The sequence below is a fragment of the Athene cunicularia genome (assembly GCF_003259725.1).
Source record: "Athene cunicularia isolate RWA chromosome 6 unlocalized genomic scaffold, athCun1 chr6_part1, whole genome shotgun sequence".
Classification (NCBI taxonomy): domain Eukaryota; kingdom Metazoa; phylum Chordata; class Aves; order Strigiformes; family Strigidae; genus Athene; species Athene cunicularia.
Window position 1 is genome coordinate 5,746,191 of NW_020799105.1, and position 21,703 is coordinate 5,767,893.

The following is a 21,703-nucleotide window of genomic DNA, read 5'->3' on the forward strand; positions in this document are numbered from 1 at the left end:
TCCGCCGAGGCCGCGGCGCGTCGCTCTCGCTTGTTGTGGTTGTTAGGAGGCGGGTGCGGAGCGTGCGCGAAGGACCCGGATGCAGCGCTCCCACCGCCCACGGCACCAACGTCATATCCGCCCGCGGCGACCCCTCTAGTCTGACTAGGGCAGGGCCGCTAGCCCTGGCCCGAGCGCTGGATGAGCACCGTTGGCCTTTCCTCAGGGAAAATGCAAACCTGACATTTATACCTCAAACTCAATCTCAGGGGCGCCCAGGCTATTACACTGCTAATGTAATAGCGCAGTGCTCGGTCCAGGTAGAGTAGGAGGGGGATGACTTCCAGCCTGTGCCGTCCTCAGCCAGGACACGGGCCTGGGGCAGCCCCTGCCACCGGCAGGGAGAGGAGCACTGTTCTCGGCACCTTCACTCAAGGTCAGTGATCGGCTCCACTCAAACTTCAACCTAAGGCGGTCAGGCAGGCCTCCCGGAGCAGCGCTTCCCTCAGATTATCACAATCTTCTGGCAAGATACTAGAGAAAACAAGCTTAATGTAATTAGCACTTCCTAATAAGCTAACTATTTTCCATTTAGCTTTTAAATTACGTAAGACTTACCCTGACTTTAGCCGTTGGGTTTCAGGCCCAGTTAAAACAGTGTTTTTTGACAGGCACGCAGCTGGTATGGGACCCTTCCGACAGAGAGCACTAAGTCCTGGGTGCTATAACACTAGGCCTCTAGCTCTGCCCTTCCCAGAAAATGCAGCTGTGGTTTATCAAATTTGCTAAAGTATACAACCAAGTCAAAACTCAGTTAAAAAAAGCCACTGCTTAGACCAAGCCATCCCAAACGTGAAGTGGCTAGACCAGGATTTGCAGTCTGTTATGGAGAGTTAATTGAGGACCACACAGTTTAACAGGAGGAAGGGACTTTCCCTGGATCAGTTTAGAAAGATGGGGAGAGGAAATGTTTTGATGTATGTCATGGCGCAAGTTTCTATCAAGAGCTTTTCTCTACTGGGCTTTCACATTGAAGTTTAAGAAACACTAGAAGGCAGGAGGGTTTTCTGCTACTCCATCAGCTTGGGCCCTCAGGGTTCTTGGGTTGTGAACAGCACTCTGCAATGGTAAGAGAAGTTACTAATGAGAAGAGCCAAGAAGAAAAAAGGATGCAGGAAAGAAACAGAAGAATTCACCATCTTTTTCCTCTTTCCCCCAGAATGTCTTTGAAGCCCTTCTAAGCACAGAAGAAAGAGTAAAGCAGCAGTCCAAATCATGTATGAGGCATATGCAGCAGATGTAATGCCTATAAATAAAGTGCAAGTGCTCTCACTGTAGACACCCATTTGCAAATAGCTCCCACGTTCTTTTCCAAGCTGCTACTCTCAACTTACCATGAATCATTGCCAAGCCCACCTATGGTGCAAATCAATACACGATGTTTCGCCTTTATCCTTTCCAACCTTTCCTTCTACTTTACCCTCATTAACGCTAGATGCTTTGGCTGTAGTATTTACTGTGCCTGATAAAGTAAATCCAACTTGAGAAACAAGAGACTGAAGCAGATGTCTCAGAATAAGGGCTTCTGTGAAAGTAGGAGTTGCTCTCAAAGAAGTCCTCTGAGTTTAAATTCAGAGAGCAGAAGTCTTAAGGATTGAAGATAAAGTAGTTCATCACTATGATAAAAACAGTGCATCTAGTTCTAAAGTCAGAATTGCAGGCAGTCACTGGTAAATTAAGATAAACATTTGATCCTAACGTTTATGCACTTGCTCTGCTTGTGTGCATGTAGGAGAGCAAATGTCTACTCTTGGGCATCAAGTATTGTTAATGGCATCAGTTCCAGAATGCCAATCTAGAAAATACAGGAAGCAAGAAGGTTAAGCCAAATGCATCAGACAGTTAAAGGGATTCCATTGATTACCTCCTGTAAACAGCCTACAATGTGTTATGGATGAGAAAGGAAAGCAGACAGCAAGCCTTTGGGCACAAGTGAGTCTCTGCACTGAAGTATGTGCATAGGCTTGTTAACCTGGAAGTGACCAAGTGTGCTCAGTACAGGTGGACTTCTTGGAAAGTGTTATTTGCAAAACTTTGGTATATCCAGGCAGGTGAAAAATCTCACTTAGTGGCTTACAACTTGAACAGAAGACAATCTTAGGTTTCTGTTGTTTTTCTGAAGCAATGTGTGCTCATCTGTTACACTCTTTATGGCAGAGAAGTTTTAACCATTTGTTATTTGTATAGACTACATTAGCTGCCAATATGAAATACCTAACTCTGGTGTCAAGTCCTGCTCTAAGATTTGTTAACTGCTTAATTATATAAAAGAAGCTGTACCTGGTAACAGAACCCAGCCTTACCCTAGTATTAGCTTAGCAGACCAGCAGCTGATCCAGACAAGGCATGGTAATAGTTTGGGTTGTTTTCAAGTCATGATGCAGACCTTAGCAAGCAGTAAAAAGAGACATACAGACAGATCTGGTTTAACAGACTCCATTTACTATTTATCAATTCTTTTCTCTATAGATCTGTTCAATAAAACAAACTATACTTTGTATAATAGATTACTTCATCACAGGTATTGCACAAGCTATATTCATCTGGGCACCATGGAAACAAGATAGCAGGAGGTTACTGTCTTTTTTAAAAAATATATCATTTAGCACAATTAGACCTAACACAAGAGAATACTAACCATTTAAAATGGGTAATCTCATTTAAATATCCACAGCCATCTCATTTCAGCTCTACTGGATTAAGGAATGTAGAGTATTAGTACTAAACGGGGCGTAAGGAAAGCCTCCTCTCTGCAACACACTCCCCTTGGCTACTGGCTTCCAAAAACATTCAGTGGGTCATCAAATGTGCTCAGTGTCTTGCTTTCAGATTTTGCTTCTGAGGCTGATTGGGAAGATCTGCTTTTGGGAGTGGGTATCTTGATTTGGCTGCTAGAGAAGATATCATCTAAAGGGAAAAAAAAAAGGACAGATTTTAATGTGAAGCAACTGCCAAACAGAAGTAACATTGTACATAAGTCTCCAGCACACAGCAGTGACTGCCAAGGACATTCTGTGATAAACAAATGCTTTCCTGCTGCTTGCGATACTAGATGCATTTGTAAGGACATATGTGGGAGCTGCTAGCTGTAAATCAAGAATATTTTTTCTTCTCAGTAGAGCAGCACAGTACTTGTATTTTATAACATGTGCAAGCTCTCATAAGTTTTTGAGAAGTACTAATAAATTAAACCTCCGCAATCAATTCCATCATGTAAGTGCCAGATAACATACCTCTTATCTAGAACATTAGCATCTGAGGAACCTGAGAGACCCAAGAGCTGTGAAGTTGCTGCCAAAGAAAATCAGAAGGGGAAAAATGGTACTTGCTAGCAACTACTGTTGTGACATCCACTAACCATACCAGTCTTTAATCTACAGCTCAGTAAGAACATAGCATAAATCACTTAAGAATAGAGCACAGCAAAAATGCAAGGAGGCAGACAGCTACAACTGCTATCCTGCTGAATATTAAGAAAGTCTGCCTACAGTCCTGAATCAAGATCTGCCACCACCTTCCTCAAAACAAGTATTTCTGTTATGAATAACTAGGGCCACAAAATGGGAAAAATATCATGTTGCTATTGACAGAGTTGTCTCCTGAAGGGTAACAACAGGTACAAGTGAAACCCTCCAACCCCGATACCCTGTGTCAGCAGCAGAGCTCACAGACCTGCAGTTCTTGCTGTGGCTAGCACTGCTTGTGTTTAGTACTGTGCTCATATAAAAGGGATAAAGCTGCTACATACAATATGCTGAAGTGTTGCCCTGAGGTTTCCTGAGTACACACAACAGCATATCTCTTCATATACACTAAAGTTTTAAATTTAGGATACTCAAATCATGCAACTGGGTGAGGGAATTAAAAAAAATTGACAGGACTGAGGTATGTGGATCATTAGTGATTCACAAGGCCGGTATAAGCAGCACATAGCTGGTCTTGAATCCCTATTAAAAATACACAGGTTTTATACAGAGGTTAATAGCCATTTACTGGTCCAGAGTATAAAAACTAGTATTTCAGCCATGTATCCTAACTTTGAGCAAAGGCCAAGCATAAAGTGGCCTATCACAGTATGCTTGCCTTTTTCTTCTAGCTACTTCCATTCCAGCACGTCTGCTACTGTGCTGATCATAGGGATTACACAGGAATAATCCAGGACAGCATTTCAGCACAAGAACAGTTTAGAAAGGCAGTAAAAGATAGTAATCCCCTACTGGCATCACTCCAAAGCAAGCAGCTATCCCATGGATTGGCTTCACAGCAGAGGGAAAGTACAGTGAGTACCATAAGCAGTAGAGGTATCACTCCAATTTTATAACAAGGCTTAAGGAATAGAAAATTTTGGGCCACGGAAAACAGTATTTGTCAATGAACAAGAAAGCTCAGTCACCATTCTGCAGACAGGCAGAGGTGACATCAAGATGTTTGTGTCATCAGCCATCGCTGAGGAGTCTAGGAGAATAAAGACCTGCAAGAGTTTTTCTAATACTGCCACCACAAGCTTAACACAAATGTAGTAAATAGTAACTAGAGGCTGCAGTAGGACAAAAGAAAGCATCCTGCAGCCTCCCCCCAAACTGCACCCACTTACTGTTTTATTTGCAGCAGAAAGGATCTCCTAAGACAACAATATACAACCCTGATAAAGTGCTACTATGATCACTTAAGCCAACCCTTAACCTGAAGCATGGGCAAGTGCTAGTTCTACTACTTTATGGCCAGCAGGGCATTCTCACCTTTCCTAGACTCCTGTTGGTGTTCTGGAGCTCCATAGCTTTGAGCACTAAGAAGTTGCATACCTATAGCTGCACCACAAAACAGTCAACACTCTAGAGAAAGACGAAGTCTGTCAGATACAGGGTGCTGTAGATGCTATAGGTATCAAGATCAGATGTGACATCAAACACCAGAGTAGATGTCAAAAGTGGAAGTGCAAACAACAGGTTCTGTCATAGCTAATTTTCCAAGATACTTTCAAGTGGTACTCTACAACTACTTTTCAACACGAGGCCCAGATTTTTGTCCTGAAACATCTGGAAGGGCTAGGTGTTTGCAAAACTCTTTCATTTGCTATGGGCTACATTAAAAAATGTACATGATTGAAGTATTTTAATCATCCAATACATATTTCAAATATCTTGCCTGCAAACATTTAAGTCTTATTTCTTATATCGATTGAGAATGTTTTGAAATCTCGCGATGTTAATTCTCTGGCAAGTTTTCTAACACATTTACAGACTCGAACCAAGTCATTCCATCAGGCTGGAATGCTTAATAGCAGTCCAAGCAAAACTGATGTCAGATTAAATTTGAATAGGTTAGAAAGAATGAAGACTGACGAGAATCAAAGCTAGAGGAGAAGGGAATTTTTTGTCTCAGAGGAAAAAAAATACATGCAATCCCAAAGAAGAGCTGTAAACATGAAGAGGTTGGGAACAAAGAAGGATCAAATGACTTTTTAATACCTGCATTGATGAAGAACAAGAAAGGACCATGCTTTGCATTATTTCACGTTATTATGTGCTTTTTCAACAAATTATACAGAGCAAACTTTTGCTTTCAAAAGTTGTAGTATTTGTAAATTGTTAAGGGTATACATGGATGTAAACAAAATCTTATGAGGTCCAAGGAAGTCAACACAATAGTGAAGGTGGGGTGGGAAGAGATGCCAATTTCTTCATATCAGTGATTCATCTGAAAGTACGATACAAAAAGCTGTGCAAATTGAAAGAAAGAACATATCTCAGAGCCATAACAAGGTGAGATTATTTTCTTATTCCAGGCAAGAGACATAATTCCAACAGGTGAGAAAATCCCTACAGGAATTAAACTATTCATTCCCTCAGAAGAATTTTAAGCACTCTCTTAAGTATTTAAATACTGTGCTAGTTCTACAAATCCAGGAAGTTCTCATCTAAGGCTAGAATTCAAAGATGACCAGATTTCAGAGCAGTTGAAAAGTTCAAAGAAAGCAAAGAGTTCTAAAAACATCTCAAATTAATGCAACTCAGGACAATAATACAATTATCAGATTAGTTGCAATACATTAGACACTTACCCATATCATCATCAAATATGGATTTTTGTTCCACTTTTTTCTTGGTCTTCTTTTCTTTTGGTTTTATAGTGAGATCCGCAAAAATATCAATGTTATCATCAAACAGGTTAGTCTCTGGCATTTTCTCTTTTGTTTTGTTCATTGGTTTAATTGCCTCAGTAGCAAATATATCATCCTTGGAGCAAAGCATAAAGAGATTATCAATACACAACACACTTCAAAAGAATAGTCAAGGTACCTGTACACAGCAGCTGAGATGCTTAGAAGACTGACAGCCATGCATTTCTCTAACCTCAGAAGTTTGAGTCTCTTCTCCCCATAGAGGGCTCAGAAGTGCTTTAGTATGGGATTGTGCACAGGTCAAGTGCATCACACAGAGGCTTGTATCAACTGCCCAGCCTGTCAACTTTATTCCTTTTTTAAAAGACTTAATTTGAGCTGCTGTGCATTGAACAGACAGCTACCAGGTAAGAACCAAATACTTTGTTACTCTGAAAAAGGTCATAATCATAGGTATGTCATAATCACAGCACATACAGTGACATGCCTGCTCTGTGTTAAAGCTCCACCTTTCAATCCACGTTTGCTAATAAGGGGGTGAACAACCAAAGGAAGGGTTTTCATTACCCAGCAGTAGAGCACAATTGACAGTTTACTTCACTACCTATCCGGCACACTCCATCCTCCTCAGCAGCCTCTATTAAGCCTGTGCCTAAGTAGAGGGGTCTGCATAAGGCCCTGGGGATCAAAAACACCAAGGTTACAGCCATAACCATTACCTCAAAGATATCTTGGGAAGTAGGGTCAACAGTTTGTCGGACAGCAGATTTCAACTCCTTTCTTCCAGTTTTCTGACAGGTGAAGAGAGAATCTTCCTCTTCTTCCAAAAAAGGTATAGGGCTGCTTTTTGTTGAAGATTTTTGCTGTACGGGCTGGAAGAGATCACTGATGTCCTGATCACCCAGAACAGATAGATCAGGCTTTTTCTCCCTGCCGTTGATGGGTTTGTTAGCCACACTGTCTGGCATTCCTTCCTTTAACTTTGATTGTGCAGCTGGTCTGGATGTTGGGCTGCTTGCAAAAACGTCTTCTGATTCAAACAGATCATCCCCTTGGTCTGTGGATTCTGGAGGAAGGAGTGAGTTAGTCCCAGCAGACAAAACACTGCCATGAGCTGGCAGTGACAAGCCAGAGAGAAAGTCATTTTTTGTGGACTCTGCTTCAGTAGCAAGAGGCTCCTTTACATTCACTACTGCTGACGTCTGTTTTGGTAGAGAGAATTGTGATTCTTTAGCACTGTCTACGTCCTCAATCTCTTCAGACTCTTGGGCAGCTAGACGGCGGGCCATTCTGCTAGGAGGTCTTCGTTTTCCTGTAACCTTGATCCTGGTCTGCAAGAAAGGAGTAAAAGCAGAGCAGGGTTATACAAAAGGAAAAAACCCTACAGTTCACAGAAGACAGATTAGGATTCCTGTTATGTTTCCTTGCAGCACTTTGCCTGCCTTCACAACACTGCAATTAACATGCATTACCCATTTCATACTGGCACACTGAAACTGAATTAATTAACTAAAAGTTCTGCTCACAGCTCTGGTTTAAATAACTTAAACAGCTACATGTACATTTACACAAATGCTCAGTTGGGATTCTTGACCACAGAGCAGACACTGATTTAGGTTATAGGGAGAAGCAGCAGGAACCATTCATCATCAGCTTAACATCATCCATCCTCCCCATTTTTCAGAAAGGGGAAAGATGAACAAGGGGGACATACAAGTTTGGAGTAGTCTGCAGCAAGATTCAGAAAAATAACCCAGAATTTCTGATTTGCTGCCCTCTGGCCATTCCACAGCAGGTGGAATTGGGGTACAAAAGCAACAGCACTCAGAAGTAGAGAGTCACAACACAGGTCAACAAGCCACTCTAGCCCTTCGGCTTTAGGTAATACCTCAGTCAGTTTGACATCTTGCTAATCCAGGGGCTTCTGCAGTGCAGTTAAGTCTGTCCAAGCCATGACTAATTACATTTTCCATTTAATTTCATTTTATGCATAGCCTGCTACAGTTCATTCCTCTGCTGCTTTTAAGGAAGCCCCCCTGCATGGTTCCATTATAGGCTGTACCACATCCCATATGGACAGGAGTATTCACACAGGTAGGAAACAGATCAGTACAGCTTCCTTTTCCCTTTTGTTAATTGCTGTGTTGAAGTAGAAGGACAATCTGGATGGATATGCCATAACACAGCTTAAAGGACCCATGTGCTTTTGTTAGAATCATTGCAGAAGCACATCTGCCTTCAGAGTGTGAGGCTGTATTGATCACAACATGGCTGAAAAAACAGGAAAATTATGATGAAAGGGAGATGCACTTGAATAAAAGCTGATCCTTGCTTCATACACTGTTCATGGAAAGGACAGCCAGAATGCTGGGTAGGTTGCCTTGTTACAGACTTTGGAAAAAAGTATATTTGGCTGAATATATTTACTTGAAAGGTTCAAGCAGCAATAACATGCCAAAATTAAAACATGTAACCTGAGCCACAAAACACATTCACTGTATAGTTTCTGACATGCTTCTTCTCAGATTACTACAGTAAACAAACACGCATCATCACTACGATAAAATGAACATTCAAGGTTGACCACATGCAGCTATAGGAGCTGTATTTTTGCAAGCCTATCTATTTAAAAATATCATGATAGAGGGTTTTGTCTGTTGTGCAGGACATCCTGCTATTGGAAACAACTATGCCTACATGGTAATGCATCAGTCTGATTTACAAGCTTCAAACCCATTTGACACTAAGGGGTCATGTCAGCCATTGTGGTGACAGCTGCTGCATCTTCCCAAGACATCTCTGCTGTTTGTTTAGTAATGAACAGACTCAGCAGAATTAAGGAAAGAAAGAATCAAAGTTAAGATCGTAAATTATCTATTCAAATAGCTGCTCTCAGGAAACCCACAAGCTTTATAAAATCATAAGCACCTAGAACAAATCTTAGCTACATGGTTCAAGCTTTTTTTTTTTTGGTTTTGTTTTTAAAAAAAAAATGCAGTCCATAAAGTAAAAAGGTATGAATAAAAACCAAGTGAGTCAGGAGGCAGAGATCTGCCATGTCAAGAGCTGTAATACTTTTTTTGGTTTGGTTTTGTTTTTTTTCTTTAGAAAAAGTTTTTGTTTGAAAAACAATTGTGAGTGGCAGTTCAGGACAACATGACATTTTTATCTACAGAGGAGGTAAAGGTCAACCTAGAGCAATGATGTGTTCTTGATACCTTGTCACAGCAGCTGTCCATAACGTATTTTTGTAGTTAGCCTAGAGAGATGCCTTTTTTGTGGTTTTCAGGTTGTCATCTCCTGGGACAGTACAAGACATTATACCAAAATACCTTCAACCTATAAGGAAGACCACTATTTGGGGAACATACACATGTACCTTAAAGAGGCACAGAATTAGGCATACGCGTAAACCCCTCACAGAGCTAAGAATGTAGTACGCTTGACTTTCTCTTCAGCGGTCTATGGAAGTGAGGGGATTAGATTTCCACACCTCCACTTAGATTCAGACAGACCACCTGCCTACCAAATCACAAATTCCTGCATGAGTACAGACTGTGTTTTTAATCCCCTTTGCTATCCTCCTAAATACCAAGGTTACCTTATTGGCGCTGTGCAAGGTATCCGCTTGCATAGGCTGATCAAAGCTTACACCTAGTTCTTCATTGTTTCCTGCAGCAGAGGAGGCTTCGCTGTTCTGTACGTCCTTGGGCTCATGCAATGGAGTGTCCACAACTGGTAAGGGGGACTTTACATTGGAGACCTTAGGCATTGCACCAGGTAATAAGGCTGCAGGATTAATAGCTAAGTTAGCCTACAAAACAGAGAAAACAAAAACATACATAAAAGAGATCACATTAATACTGCTCCAGAGCAGGCACAGCTCTAGAACAGCAGCAAGAACTAGCGTATGTAGGCATTCAAGTTCTACCTTCTCACACCTATACACTTCTGCATCGTCCACATCCTCTGTCTCATTAAGTCTCAACATTATTATTCTGTATAAGAGCTTTAAGAACAGCATGACCACATTATGTCTGACTGAACACCGGTATAGCTCAGTATCCTATCTGAGGACAACAATGGTTCTGATGTTAAGAGCTATACTGTGATATAGACAGTTATTAGGCATTTCATGTCATAACCAAGTGATATAACCAAAACCCCAAGTCCTTAAAAGTCTCTGAACATACTCGGAAGAGTCTCTAAACATACTTAAAATAGTGCTGAGAAAAACAGCAGGTCAAAGAGGAGCCCACCCTCTGCCCCCAGAGTAAATACTGCTGCTCAGAGTCAGGTCTGAAATGGGAAGGGGGAAATAAAATTAAACATGCAATACAGAAAAAGTAAAAGAAAATATGCCATCTCAAAAAAAATATTGCAAGAGAAAGGTAAGAAAGTAGAAAGATTTCATTTCAGGGAAAGCCATCAGTGAGGCAAGGAAGATTTTTTTTTTTTGAAAGTCAAAATGCCAGTAAAGTTAATTACTTGTAGCTTTCCAATCCGAGATGAGGGCTCTTTGGTTTTAATGGGAACAGGACCTGTAGATTTCTGCACAGAATTACACTGGATTAAACAACTGGACAAGTTATCAACTAGACCATAGTTTGCATTTTAATACATCTATAGCTCACTGCTTACTAATTTCTTATGAAGATTCCTTGTTATCGCCACATTCTACCACCAGAACTACAGTCACTCAATTTCAGCTTCAGTTCCCAACATGCCACAGCCCCATCATTAACACATTTCATTCCACCCTTCTTCTACACAATATTATACTTCTACCCTAACAACCCATCAACTTCCATCTTCTCCAGGTCACACACAACACCAGTCAAACCAACTGTGACAGCTACTCTCCCTCCTTGCTTATTCTCTCCCCTAAGACCCTCTGAAGCCATGTTGCCAGATCACGATATAACTATTCTCTTTGCGACTGGCTGTAATAGTGCCACAGACTACAAACTTGTGGAGAGCAAGCCCTGAGAAGAGCACCTTAGCTGATTTGGTTCTTCCTTGAGACCTAGAATTGACTCAAATCTTCAGAGCAAACAGCTGCTCTTGCTCTTCTAGTCTAGTCTTATTTCTGGCACTGATGGCCTGCTTTTCCACAGAGGACTGTGTACTTCTCTGAAGCTGCTTTTCTTGTAGGCTGAGAGGTACAATTTTGTAGCCCTCTTGGTTTCTGTGAGTTAGGCTGTACTGCTGTTGGTGTGACTGGGCAGTCAGAGCTCCTTCAGATAGGCTGAAGTTAACGGAGGGTTTGCAAGGCTTAGGACACGCCTGGTTTTGGCGAGTCTTGATATCATGACAGAGGAATCCTAGTGTCTGAGGAAACCATTCTCCACTTAAATGCATCTGGTGTTCAGATGAACCTCAGACAGGCTAAGATCATTCCTATATCAGGCTGTCAAAAAAATGCAAGACAAGCATCGTTCTACACTTCAAGGAATACTTCACCATAAGGGAAGACATGCTTGTTACTAGCCCTACAGACTTGCTCTGTATTCCTCAGCCCAGGGGAGAAAAAACAACACCCACTCCCCACAATGAAAAGTTAATCTCCTACAGATGGAAATGCATCAAGCAGCTCTGGTGAGGCACAAGCCAGAATTTAGATCCAGACTGCTTCTCCTAGAGACCCTTGGTCTGCAAAAATAAAGACAGGAGTCTTGTTTGCTCATCATAAAGTCTCTAAGGTAAGGTTCTCAACAGCCACAGATTTGTGCTGCATGCCCTGATCTTTTTTTCTGAGAAAGCCTATCCAAAGATCACATTAATTCCAACAGACACTGGCACTTCAGAGAAGAATGAACAACAACCCATTTTCAATCCAAATGGGCCTGAGGTGTAGTTCTTCACTGCCTTGTAACTTTGCCCTTATAAATGTGTGGGCAATGAACAAAACACTGTATCAATAGCATTTAAACTTCTTGCTAGTAACAATGCACCTGCTGATAAGCAGACACAAGTTTGGCCATGCATTGCCACTTTGCAGTGAGTGGATACAGGCATTAGTTTTGATTTTTTCCAAGAGACTGACTTAAAACAAAATGATACATCTCCTTTTTCTTTTCGTGCTGTTCAAGGCACAAGATTTAAGTACTTGCCTCTGTAGTTACTGCCTTCAGAGCTTCATCTTGTTTGGCACTTAAAGCACTTTCTAGAAGGTTACTGCTGTCCAAGGAAGGGCCAGTACTGGCCTTAAGTGTTTTCTTCTCAGCTATTTTCTGAAAACATTAAGAGCACAAGTCAACACGAATCAGGTAAAAAGCATGAAAAAAAAAAAAAAAAAAGCAAAGTTTTTAAAAAATCTTGCTTCTATCTGAAAAGAAAACTAGCCACATCTTTTGACTCTGCAATGCATAGTAGGCATTGCCTTTTGGCTCTGCAGTGACAAGGGCCTTGCACTCCTCCATTCCTTTAGCCTATTTCAACCTTTGCTGTCTATGTTAACGATAAATAGTAAGAGTTTCAATAAACTTCAAAATGCATACATATTTCCTCATGCACAGGACAGCAGGGAAAATAAAAGCACAAAGCTAGCTAAGGAACACTGCTATTTTTATGTTTTCAAGCAAACAGGCTCCATATATATCTGCCAAGTGCTAATTACTTAAGACCACCCCTTCCACAGTCCTCAAAGAAACTGTTTCTAGAAACTGTTGCCAGTTTTCTAGCCTAACTTCCAGCTACAGACATGCAAATAGACTAAAGTAAAAGTTGGCTTCAACTTAAATAAGCTAAACACATTTAGAGTATCAGTTTAGAATGCATGTTACGACTTTGACCTCAGACCACCTGTAATGCCATGTAGTTCATTATTGCAGCTGCTCCTCCTCTACAAAATCCAGTGATCACACAGATTTTAATATCACATTCATAACCTTAAATCGAACCAACCTGCAGAGACTTTAATTACATGAGTCATAGAGCAAAGCTCACCAGTCACACATGAACTACAGAGCAGTAATATTAGCAACTTAAACAATAAAACAAGTAAACAATACACTCTGCTATCTGCTCAAGTGTGTTATGTTCTCTTACACCAAAGTCAGTCCCAGTGATATACAAAATGAAAAAGAATATAAAACCTCTCATCCCAGCTTTGGTAGACCTAATGCATCGGTTTGTTCCCTATATATCTTAAGGGTCACAATGGCCATTTCTATACTCTCAAAGAGATCTGAGAAGTCACTTCATTTCTTATGGGAATACATATGGAAAAAATCTCTTTCTATACGCTTTTTTCCAATGTCTTTTATGTAAGCCATTTACAGTAGAGGAACAGATACCGGAAGATTTGTTTTAGCTGCACTGAAGAGATCATCCTCATCATCATCCCCAAAAAGCCCTCCTCCAGATGATGGCTTCAGGATACGGTTTGCAGACTAAAGAGACAAAGGATAAAGAAAAGATGTGTCACAGATCAAAAACACATCTTCTCTGGCGCACAATGCCTGAACTTGTATGTGCATTTAGCCCTCCCTGGAAATCACCGACCTCTGACCTGTGTTCAAACAAGGAACCCCAGTAGGCTGCACACTTTAAAGACTGTTTCTAAATAAAAGGTTCAGAAGACGAATTTGAACTCACCATCGACTTCCTGGGGCTGGCAAAGAGGTCAACATCTGGATCATTGTCCTTCTGAAGTTTTTGACTGAAGAGGAGCTCTTCATCTTGAAAGACTCCAGTGCTTTTGGGCCGCGTACTTTTCTCAGAAGCCTGAAGGAGAGGAGGTTCACAGTGAGAAACTCTCCCCCTTAAGGAAGTTATTTGCCTAGTGATAAGGCAGATTACAATTCATCTGAGGCTACACTATGACCCTGGTAACAAAAATACAAACTTAACTGCCAGTTAAATATTTTACTTTGAACAAATTTGAAAAATTTACAATGTAAATATTTGTAATCACAGTTCAGTTTGATGAGAAGACATTAACCAAAATGTATCTGTGTCTGCTGACCTGAGATCCAGCCACTACTTTTTACCTGTAAAGCTTCCTTAGAAGTAAGAAAAAAAAAGTTTTCAGTATGTTATCATGAGTGTACGGTGAGGTTTATATTTCAGTAAGACTTTTATGTCTTGATTTTTTCAGTTAAGGGTGCAGGACTGAGAAGTGAGAAGAAGAGAATCTGGTTAATTCTTTTCCTAAGCTACCTTTTTAAAGAAGAATAAAATAAAATAAAACCCAAAGTTGAAGGCCTGTAAAGCTATTATTATTGCTAGATTCCCCATTCTCCTCCTGTTAAAGCAAACACACCCCCACAATGAAGAACAGAATGCATTGTCTGCCTTTGGCAGGAACTTGTGCTTTCAAATTTGCTGAAGGGGGCGGGGTGGGGAAGGTTGACAGTTGTACATATCACCCTACCAACCCTCCACTATCTGTCAAACCAATCAGTGTCAGCTGCTTGGACACCAAAACTAATGCCTTTCTATGATCATGGTCACTGTATGCACCCAGGTCTGACTTCAAAAGGCAAATGCCCCACTGAATGTCTAGGTAAAGGCCAGTATCATGTTTCACCACCCAGATGTCTCTTCAGGACCTAAACAAATGAAAGAATGCCTCTTAAGAGCATGTCCAGTAGCATGTCAGACACAAAATCCAAGCAGCAGGAGCAGCAGTCGTAAGAACAAAGCCCGATTCTCCCCTTCCTAGTCCAAATCTCCAAGAGTCCTAAGGGGCTGCTTTCTAAAGCTAGTTTCAGTACACCATTTCTGGTCCATACACCCTGTCCTATAATTTCTATTACTGCTCTAGTCTCAGTCTCTGTGCACCAGCTTTAATTTTATATCAAAAGCCAGGTCACATTTTTAGAGCACTAGAACTGCTGTTTATGCCCAGATACATGAAAACCTAATGCACATCTAGAAGTGTCCACACATAAAACATGTATTAAGCTTTGACAAGCAAGGAAAACAGTAGCATCTTTCAGATTTGTCTGCCAAAAAATTTAAGTTCCTAGATTACCTATTCTGATTTTTGCATGAATATACATTTCATCACCTTAATCACTTCATCACTGTTATATGCTGATAGCTGAGCGCTTTGAAGGAAAGATCAGAAAAAATTCACAGATAAAAAAGCCACAGGAGAGATGTGGCTTCTTGCAACCATCTCACAATGTGGCCCCCCTCCCCCAGCCAAACACAGGATAGATTCACAACAAGTAAATAAGCACTCAAGCTAACAATCCATTTTAATTCAGAAGCAGCAATAAACAGGGATTTTTCTCTAAGAGCCATCTATTTCATTCAGCTGCAGGGACTTCTAAATAAAGTGTGTATAGCCTTTAGGGTTGACAACTTACTTTACACGGTCACACAAGATGATGAAACCTTGTAGTATACTGTATTAAACAGTATATACTTTTTGACATTACTTCAAGTTAACAGAAAAAAATCTGGTACATCTGCATTAAGCAGAAACAAGAACAATGCCATGGATTCAAGGATGTTGCTGCTGAAGATTTAAAGTCTACCTCTTGATGGTATATGTTATATCAGGAAGGCCAGACAACAAAAATATGGCAACTGGAGGCTTTTCAAAAAAACAGAACACACATGCTTGAAAAACAGAAGTAAACATAGAATTAAGATTCTTGCTGAAGCTAAGTCTGCAGGCATATATCCACCAAGCAAACTGCAACACTATAGAGAAAATAAAGGGATAAACCATAAAGCTTCAAATTCTACATCTTTCGAATTACTAGTACCCCTAACCTTGAGGGGTAACTGGGGAATCAGTTCTGTAGAGCAAGCATCAAGCACCGAACACCTGTACAGAATTTCTTTTCATAGTAGCATGCAGCAAAATGCTTTTGAGTTAGTGGGATGGAAAAATTTACAAAAGGATTCAGGATCACGGGGAAGAGCAGGAATAATTTCTCACCCAAGAATCCCGAAGTTTGGAAATAGAGAAAATTTGGCCTCTATAACATGAAGAAAGGGAAGGGTAAAAACAAAACCTTGCCTAGAATAGTAGAGGTAGAAATACTATTTCCTAGTGTTCAAGAACTTCCCTAGACTCACCACACCAATTTCTATCTGTGCATTTTTAATGCCATCATCATCTTCCAGTCTCTCCTCTTCCTCCTCCTCAAACAAGCTTAACACTTTCTTAGCTTGGGTCTTGACATCTTTCTCCACAGCTGGTGGCAACACTGCAAACAGATCTGAACTGCTGGCTGGCTTTGAAGATGTTGCTGCAAAAGGCTCCACAAAAAAAAAAAAAAAAAAAAAAATTAACACATCAATCTGTTACTTAGTTCAGGTTTGCTCAAAAAGCCACTAAACTTTCTTGATTAAATGCCAGCAGTAGTCAGAGTTCCACAATCCATTACCAAGCAGACAACTATATTCAACTCCTTTTTCCTAAGCAGACAGAATAGCAACATGCAGATTAGCAAGAGATGATAGACAAAGAAGAGAACACACTTTACAGCTCTGAAGGGAACACAAATTTCCTCCTGTACCCTACACTGTAGCACTGTTGATAAGAAGCTTCCTACATAAGGTTTTCCTCTTCATCCATATGCCAGGCTGCATGTGCGCCACAAGGCTGCATTAAGCAGCTTTGCCATTACCTCTGAGGTACCTAGTTCATCCAAGGTTGGATTCTGTGGAGTGCGCAGCACTACCTGAACCTCGAATGCACTCAAGAAAGTGCAAAGCATGATAACTACTCTGGAAATTCATCAACTAGCAATTCCCCAACAATCACTCACTAAGACCATGCCCAAGATTAAGTTCTGCTGAAGCTTCTTCAATAATACACTCAATACACATCAATACTGTTCTGTAACAGTATTGGCCAGGAGAAATTCACAATCCTGAAAGCCACAGCTACCAATACTATTTATAACTCATCAGACAGCATGTTGCAAAGTTACTGAGCTTGAAGCAAAGCCTACACATTTATATAGGTTATCTTTTAAAGGAAAGATCTGTTCATGTGAATGAAGATTACCCAACCCACTCTGGAAGAAAAATTAAACAGATTCCCCACCCAACCCCTTGTCCCCCCCAAAATCCCAAACAATTCTCTCATGTACATCAGTTGGAAAACAGCTTTTAAATGGCATTCAATCAATTTTCTGTTTGACTGACAAGTGATTTTGCTAAATGGAGATAGTTATTCTCTTTGGCAATAGAAGATGTAATCCAGAAAAAAAAAATTCTGTCACAGAGCAGCACTGTTAGATTGTGGAGGCTTTTTTAACTGAACCTTTACCAAACTTCAGATTAACGTAAGAAAGTCCCTCACCTTTTCCTTTGTTTGCTGCCCTGCAACATCTGTTCCTCTAGGCACAGGAACTGCTCCAGGCTCTTCTAAACACCACAATGTATCTTCTACCTGTTTAGACTTTGCTGCTCTGTCTGGTAAATTTTCATTTTCTGCCTTTTCTTCTTCATTAAAGAAAGGTGGTGCTTGTGCTGGTTTCACTTTCTCCTGCAAAATTAAGAGAATGTTGGTGACACAAAATTGGTGGGTATGTAAGAAGCATATGCTGCTGTGGGATAGCAGTCTCATTCTGCCTTCTGCAGGGATCTAGGACACTGGTAACATGCTTGACTTCTACTTTCCTCCCACGGGATATTCTGGTTTGTGACTTTTGATTTCTAGTATTATAGGCTCTTGAGTCTGTTTGAAGAGTGCTGAGAAGCAGTTGCAAGCTTAGAGGAAATGCCCTGGGAATCTTGTCTGCTTGGTGCAGTTTCCTGTGACTGCTAGCAGCTAGACTGTGGCTGGCCTGTCTCTCTTCTATTCCCAAGCCTATTAACTTTATGGGCCATGACAACTGTTTTCCTGGTAAGCAGAAAGGCAAGGCATGGGGGTGGGCGGCACACACATGAACAGGATATCCTGCTACAGATACAGCTGTGTTAAACTTTTGCAACTCCTATTCTCAATTCCAAAGCACAACCAGACAGGTAGTAAGCTATGGGTTAAGCTCGTAAAATAGAGGACATCATAAGCACCCTCAACAGAGGGCCAGTAAGAAGCCTGTAGACACATCTGAATCAGCTTGGGTTGAGGTGACACTAAGGGTGAAGCTCTAGCTTCACAGTCAGAAGCAAGCCATTTGCTCCTTTTAATGGTATTTCATAGTTGAGACCTCTAAAAACATCCTTAGGGAGGGCTTTTAGCATAAATCGATCAAATTTAGGGTTAGTGGTAAATAAAATTTTAAAATCTATTAGGCTGATGGTAGTAAGAAGTTTTACATGTAAGAGTTCAGTCTGCCCCGTTCCCATTCCCAATTTGCTAGAACTACCATTGTCTAAAGCAAGTTAGACTTAAATGCAGTACCTAACAAGGAAGGCAGACTATAAAAAGACTAAGTGTTCCACATTAGTTTTAAAAGAAAGGGGAGGTACCACTGCAGCCTTCGCAGCTGAAGAAAGTAACGTTGATTGGGAGCTGAAGAATGAGTCTCCATTAGTAGTATCATCTTCAAACAACAGTGATACCTTCTGTGGCTTTCTTTGGCTGCAAAGAGAGAGGAGAAAGTGGAAGAGTTTCAGAGGCCATGCATTGCATCTGTTTAAAAGTATCACTTAGGCCCATCATTTGCCAGCAAGTCATCCCAGATACAAGACTCCGCTTCCTCACTGTCTCAACAATTATACCACCCTCCCTACCTGTTGGCACAGCTTACTGCAGAAGTGAAGATAAAGAGATATGAAGAGGATTTTACATGGCAGGCATGGAAACTGAGAGAGCCCAATTCGGTGGTGGCAAGGAGAATGATCCACCACAGATACAAAAAAAGTGCCCAGCCTTGCCCATTCCCACTCATAAACCTCTACTTCCACCTCAGCAGCAGCAGCAAGGGACACCTGCAATACACCCGGGTCTGTCATGTTTTGAGGGTGCTGCTGGGCAGTTCTGAAAAAATGCCACCCCCTCCATCCCATCCCAACACTGTCACCTCTCTTTAGTGATTGCAAATAAATCCTCCTCATCCTCTTCCTCAAAGAGGCTTGTTTTCTTCACAGCTTTAGCCTGACTGATAGTGATAGCTGATTTTGGAGGGTCCTCTTTTCCATCATCTTCAGAAGGAAGTTTAGCTGGCTTGGAGACATCCCAGTGTTCCTTAAAAAGAAGGAGCCCTTAAGTTTTCTTTTGCTTTGGTCATAAGCATTTTCTCATCTTCATAAGCAGAAACACTTCGGCATCTTGGCAGTCCTTGCATTGGTCTACTATTTATTTTCCTGCCTTTGTGTTAGCCACTGTAATCTGACATTGTTCAGGCTTTACAGAGGGCCTGGCAACCTTCTGGCATATGGTATTTGCTCAGCAAAACAGGGTACACACACTTTACTATTATAGTTGCTCCTGACAACTGAGGTCAGTGAATTCAGTAAATTCAGGTCAGTGTCAACTGCAGTCACAGGAGTAAGGTAAATTCAGTAAAACCTAATTTGAGCCCCTCAAATTTATCAAGTTTGATGTATGAGGGGGAATAAATAAAACAAAACCAACCAAAAACCCCAAAGAAAAACCAAATCATCAACACCCAAGACATCTCATTAATAGAGTGTGCATGATTCTGCACTTCTTATTTCCTCAACTTTCAACCACAGTACCTTCCTTTTTTCCCCCCTCTGGAGCTAGCATTTAAACAAGCCTACCCATTCAAGAAGTCAAAAGTCTACATTAGAAGGAAACATTTCTGGGGTTGGGAGAGTTTTCTGACTTGTCTGTTTTCTTATTCCCAGCATTTCAAGTGGTTTGTCCAATTTCCCCCCCTATTTGACCGCCTTCTGAAAGAAACTACAGGCATGCTGAATTAAGAACTTGGTTTATTCTACACTAAGATAAAAATGCATCTCAAAATATTACTAGTATTTACTAACAAGCAATTACAGGACAGGTAATAAAAATCAAGTCTACACAAAAGAGTAATTTTGGAGGGTGGGAGGGCTAAGAAGAGTCTGGATCCTATTCATGCAAGTTAATTCAGAGACTTTCCAGACAAGTTTTTAATCTACTTAGTGTCTCTGGCTTTCATTTAAGATGTAGCACAACACCTAATCCATCCATAGAGAGGGCTGCTGTCTGTGAAGCCTAGTTATTTGTTTCATTTTTCCCATCCCTATATTTAAAAAACCCCACCAAACAAAACAAACACGACCAAATACCACCACACACAGAAAAATCCCACCCCAAAACCCCCAAACCAAGAAAAACTCATCACATATCTATCTAGAACTGCTACACTTTCCTTACAGAAATTAAAGCAGTAGGAGCAAACATGTTTCCCTTTTGGTATTTTTAAGTCAGATTTTTTGGCAACAGCTTTCATTTGCTACCAGTCTTTCTATAAATTACATTGAAAACATTGATTTTCTGTTCCACGTATCTTCTATTACCTAGAACCTAAGATAATTTGGGCCAAGAATCAGACAGCTTCCTCAGCTGCAAGCAAGTCACAGGATTGGGGTATGCATGGCATGTAGACACAGCAGAGTTTGACTATGGTTCCTGCATCAACATTTTTATGCTTTGACCAGTATAAAGTACAGTAACCCTTTTCAATGAAATCTTACTCCTCGGTACCTCCTCATCACTGCTGAACAATAAACTGGAAGCTTTCTTGAATGGCTCCGACTGGTTCGCTTTCTCTTCTGGGGGTTTTTCCTGTTGCTTCTTGGCAGGTACTACACCAAAGAAATCCTTAAAATAAATTAAAAAAAAATAAAATAAAAAGCCAAAGCCACAGTCAAAAGCTCACTGACAAGTCATCAGCATGTAAGACTGTTGTCATCCACTTCTTAGATGAGGATAGGGAAACAATGTTTGTGAACCCTTTTTGAAGACAATTTCAAGTGTCATACAGTATTCTGGTACAGGGAATTCTATGCACACAGCATTTGATAGTCCAGAAACTTGTAAGCACACAGCTTGTTTTTTTCCTACAGATTCTCCACCATAAGGCTTGACCAGCAGCCAAAAGCCACTACACAGCAATTCTGTTGCACATCAGCTAACACAATGGGGCACTGTTTCTACATCTACATAATGAAATAGAGAATGAGTCCTATTCTGCGAGGACAGGCAACAGTCAAGCTGAACCACCAGCACTGGGAAAGAACCAAGACTTTTTACCTGAAGACACTCCTGCAGATTATTATATAGGCATCAGAATATACAAAAGTGTATGTTGACTTCACCACCTAACACCTATTTATGCTTTTCTCCACTCAACTTGAACTTAACACAACTTTCGTGGCAGACAGCATTTACAACATGCTTCACTATCCTGACAGTTGCTTCTGAATAGCCCCTGCTCACAGAGGCAAGCTGGAAGCAGCCCCCTCTTGAACAGGAAACCTTTATCTTCACTTTGCATAAGTCCCCTATCTGACAGCTCTGAGCAAGCCTCCTATTTGCCTCAGGTTAAGGGTAAGTTAACTCACCTTGAAGGCTGCAGGCCCAGAGTTGAAAGCTCTTTGGAGAGTGTGTGGGAGGGAGAAGAGGGTTAAAAATAATAAAAAAAATAAAAGATAAGCACACTAATTCTATTT

The 21,703-nt window shown here is 40.9% G+C and overlaps 1 protein-coding gene across 7 annotated transcripts in view; it reads right to left on the reverse strand.

The window, feature by feature from the left end:
* Positions 1-2,459: 2,459 nt before the first annotated feature.
* WASHC2C (WASH complex subunit 2C) overlaps positions 2,460-21,703 on the reverse strand; it is a 36,559-nt gene continuing 17,315 nt past the window's right edge. For 3 of the 7 annotated variants that reach the window (XM_026851541.1, XM_026851537.1, XM_026851535.1), the window contains 13 exons: positions 20,736-20,852; positions 19,105-19,268; positions 18,551-18,662; positions 17,437-17,621; positions 16,202-16,391; positions 13,760-13,888; positions 13,459-13,554; positions 12,274-12,393; positions 10,649-10,711; positions 9,762-9,974; positions 6,880-7,491; positions 6,101-6,275; positions 2,460-2,946 (listed from right to left, as the gene is read on the reverse strand). In XM_026851541.1, coding sequence (XP_026707342.1) covers positions 2,810-2,946; positions 6,101-6,275; positions 6,880-7,491; positions 9,762-9,974; positions 10,649-10,711; positions 12,274-12,393; positions 13,459-13,554; positions 13,760-13,888; positions 16,202-16,391; positions 17,437-17,621; positions 18,551-18,662; positions 19,105-19,268; positions 20,736-20,852 — 2,313 coding nt within the window. In that variant the 3' untranslated portion in view covers positions 2,460-2,809. Of the gene's footprint in view, positions 2,947-6,100; positions 6,276-6,879; positions 7,492-9,761; positions 9,975-10,648; positions 10,712-12,273; positions 12,394-13,458; positions 13,555-13,759; positions 13,889-16,201; positions 16,392-17,435; positions 17,622-18,550; positions 18,663-19,104; positions 19,269-20,735; positions 20,855-21,703 lie in introns of all 7 variants that reach the window. The other 4 variants (XM_026851542.1, XM_026851536.1, XM_026851539.1 and 1 more) reach the window with 4 other exon arrangements.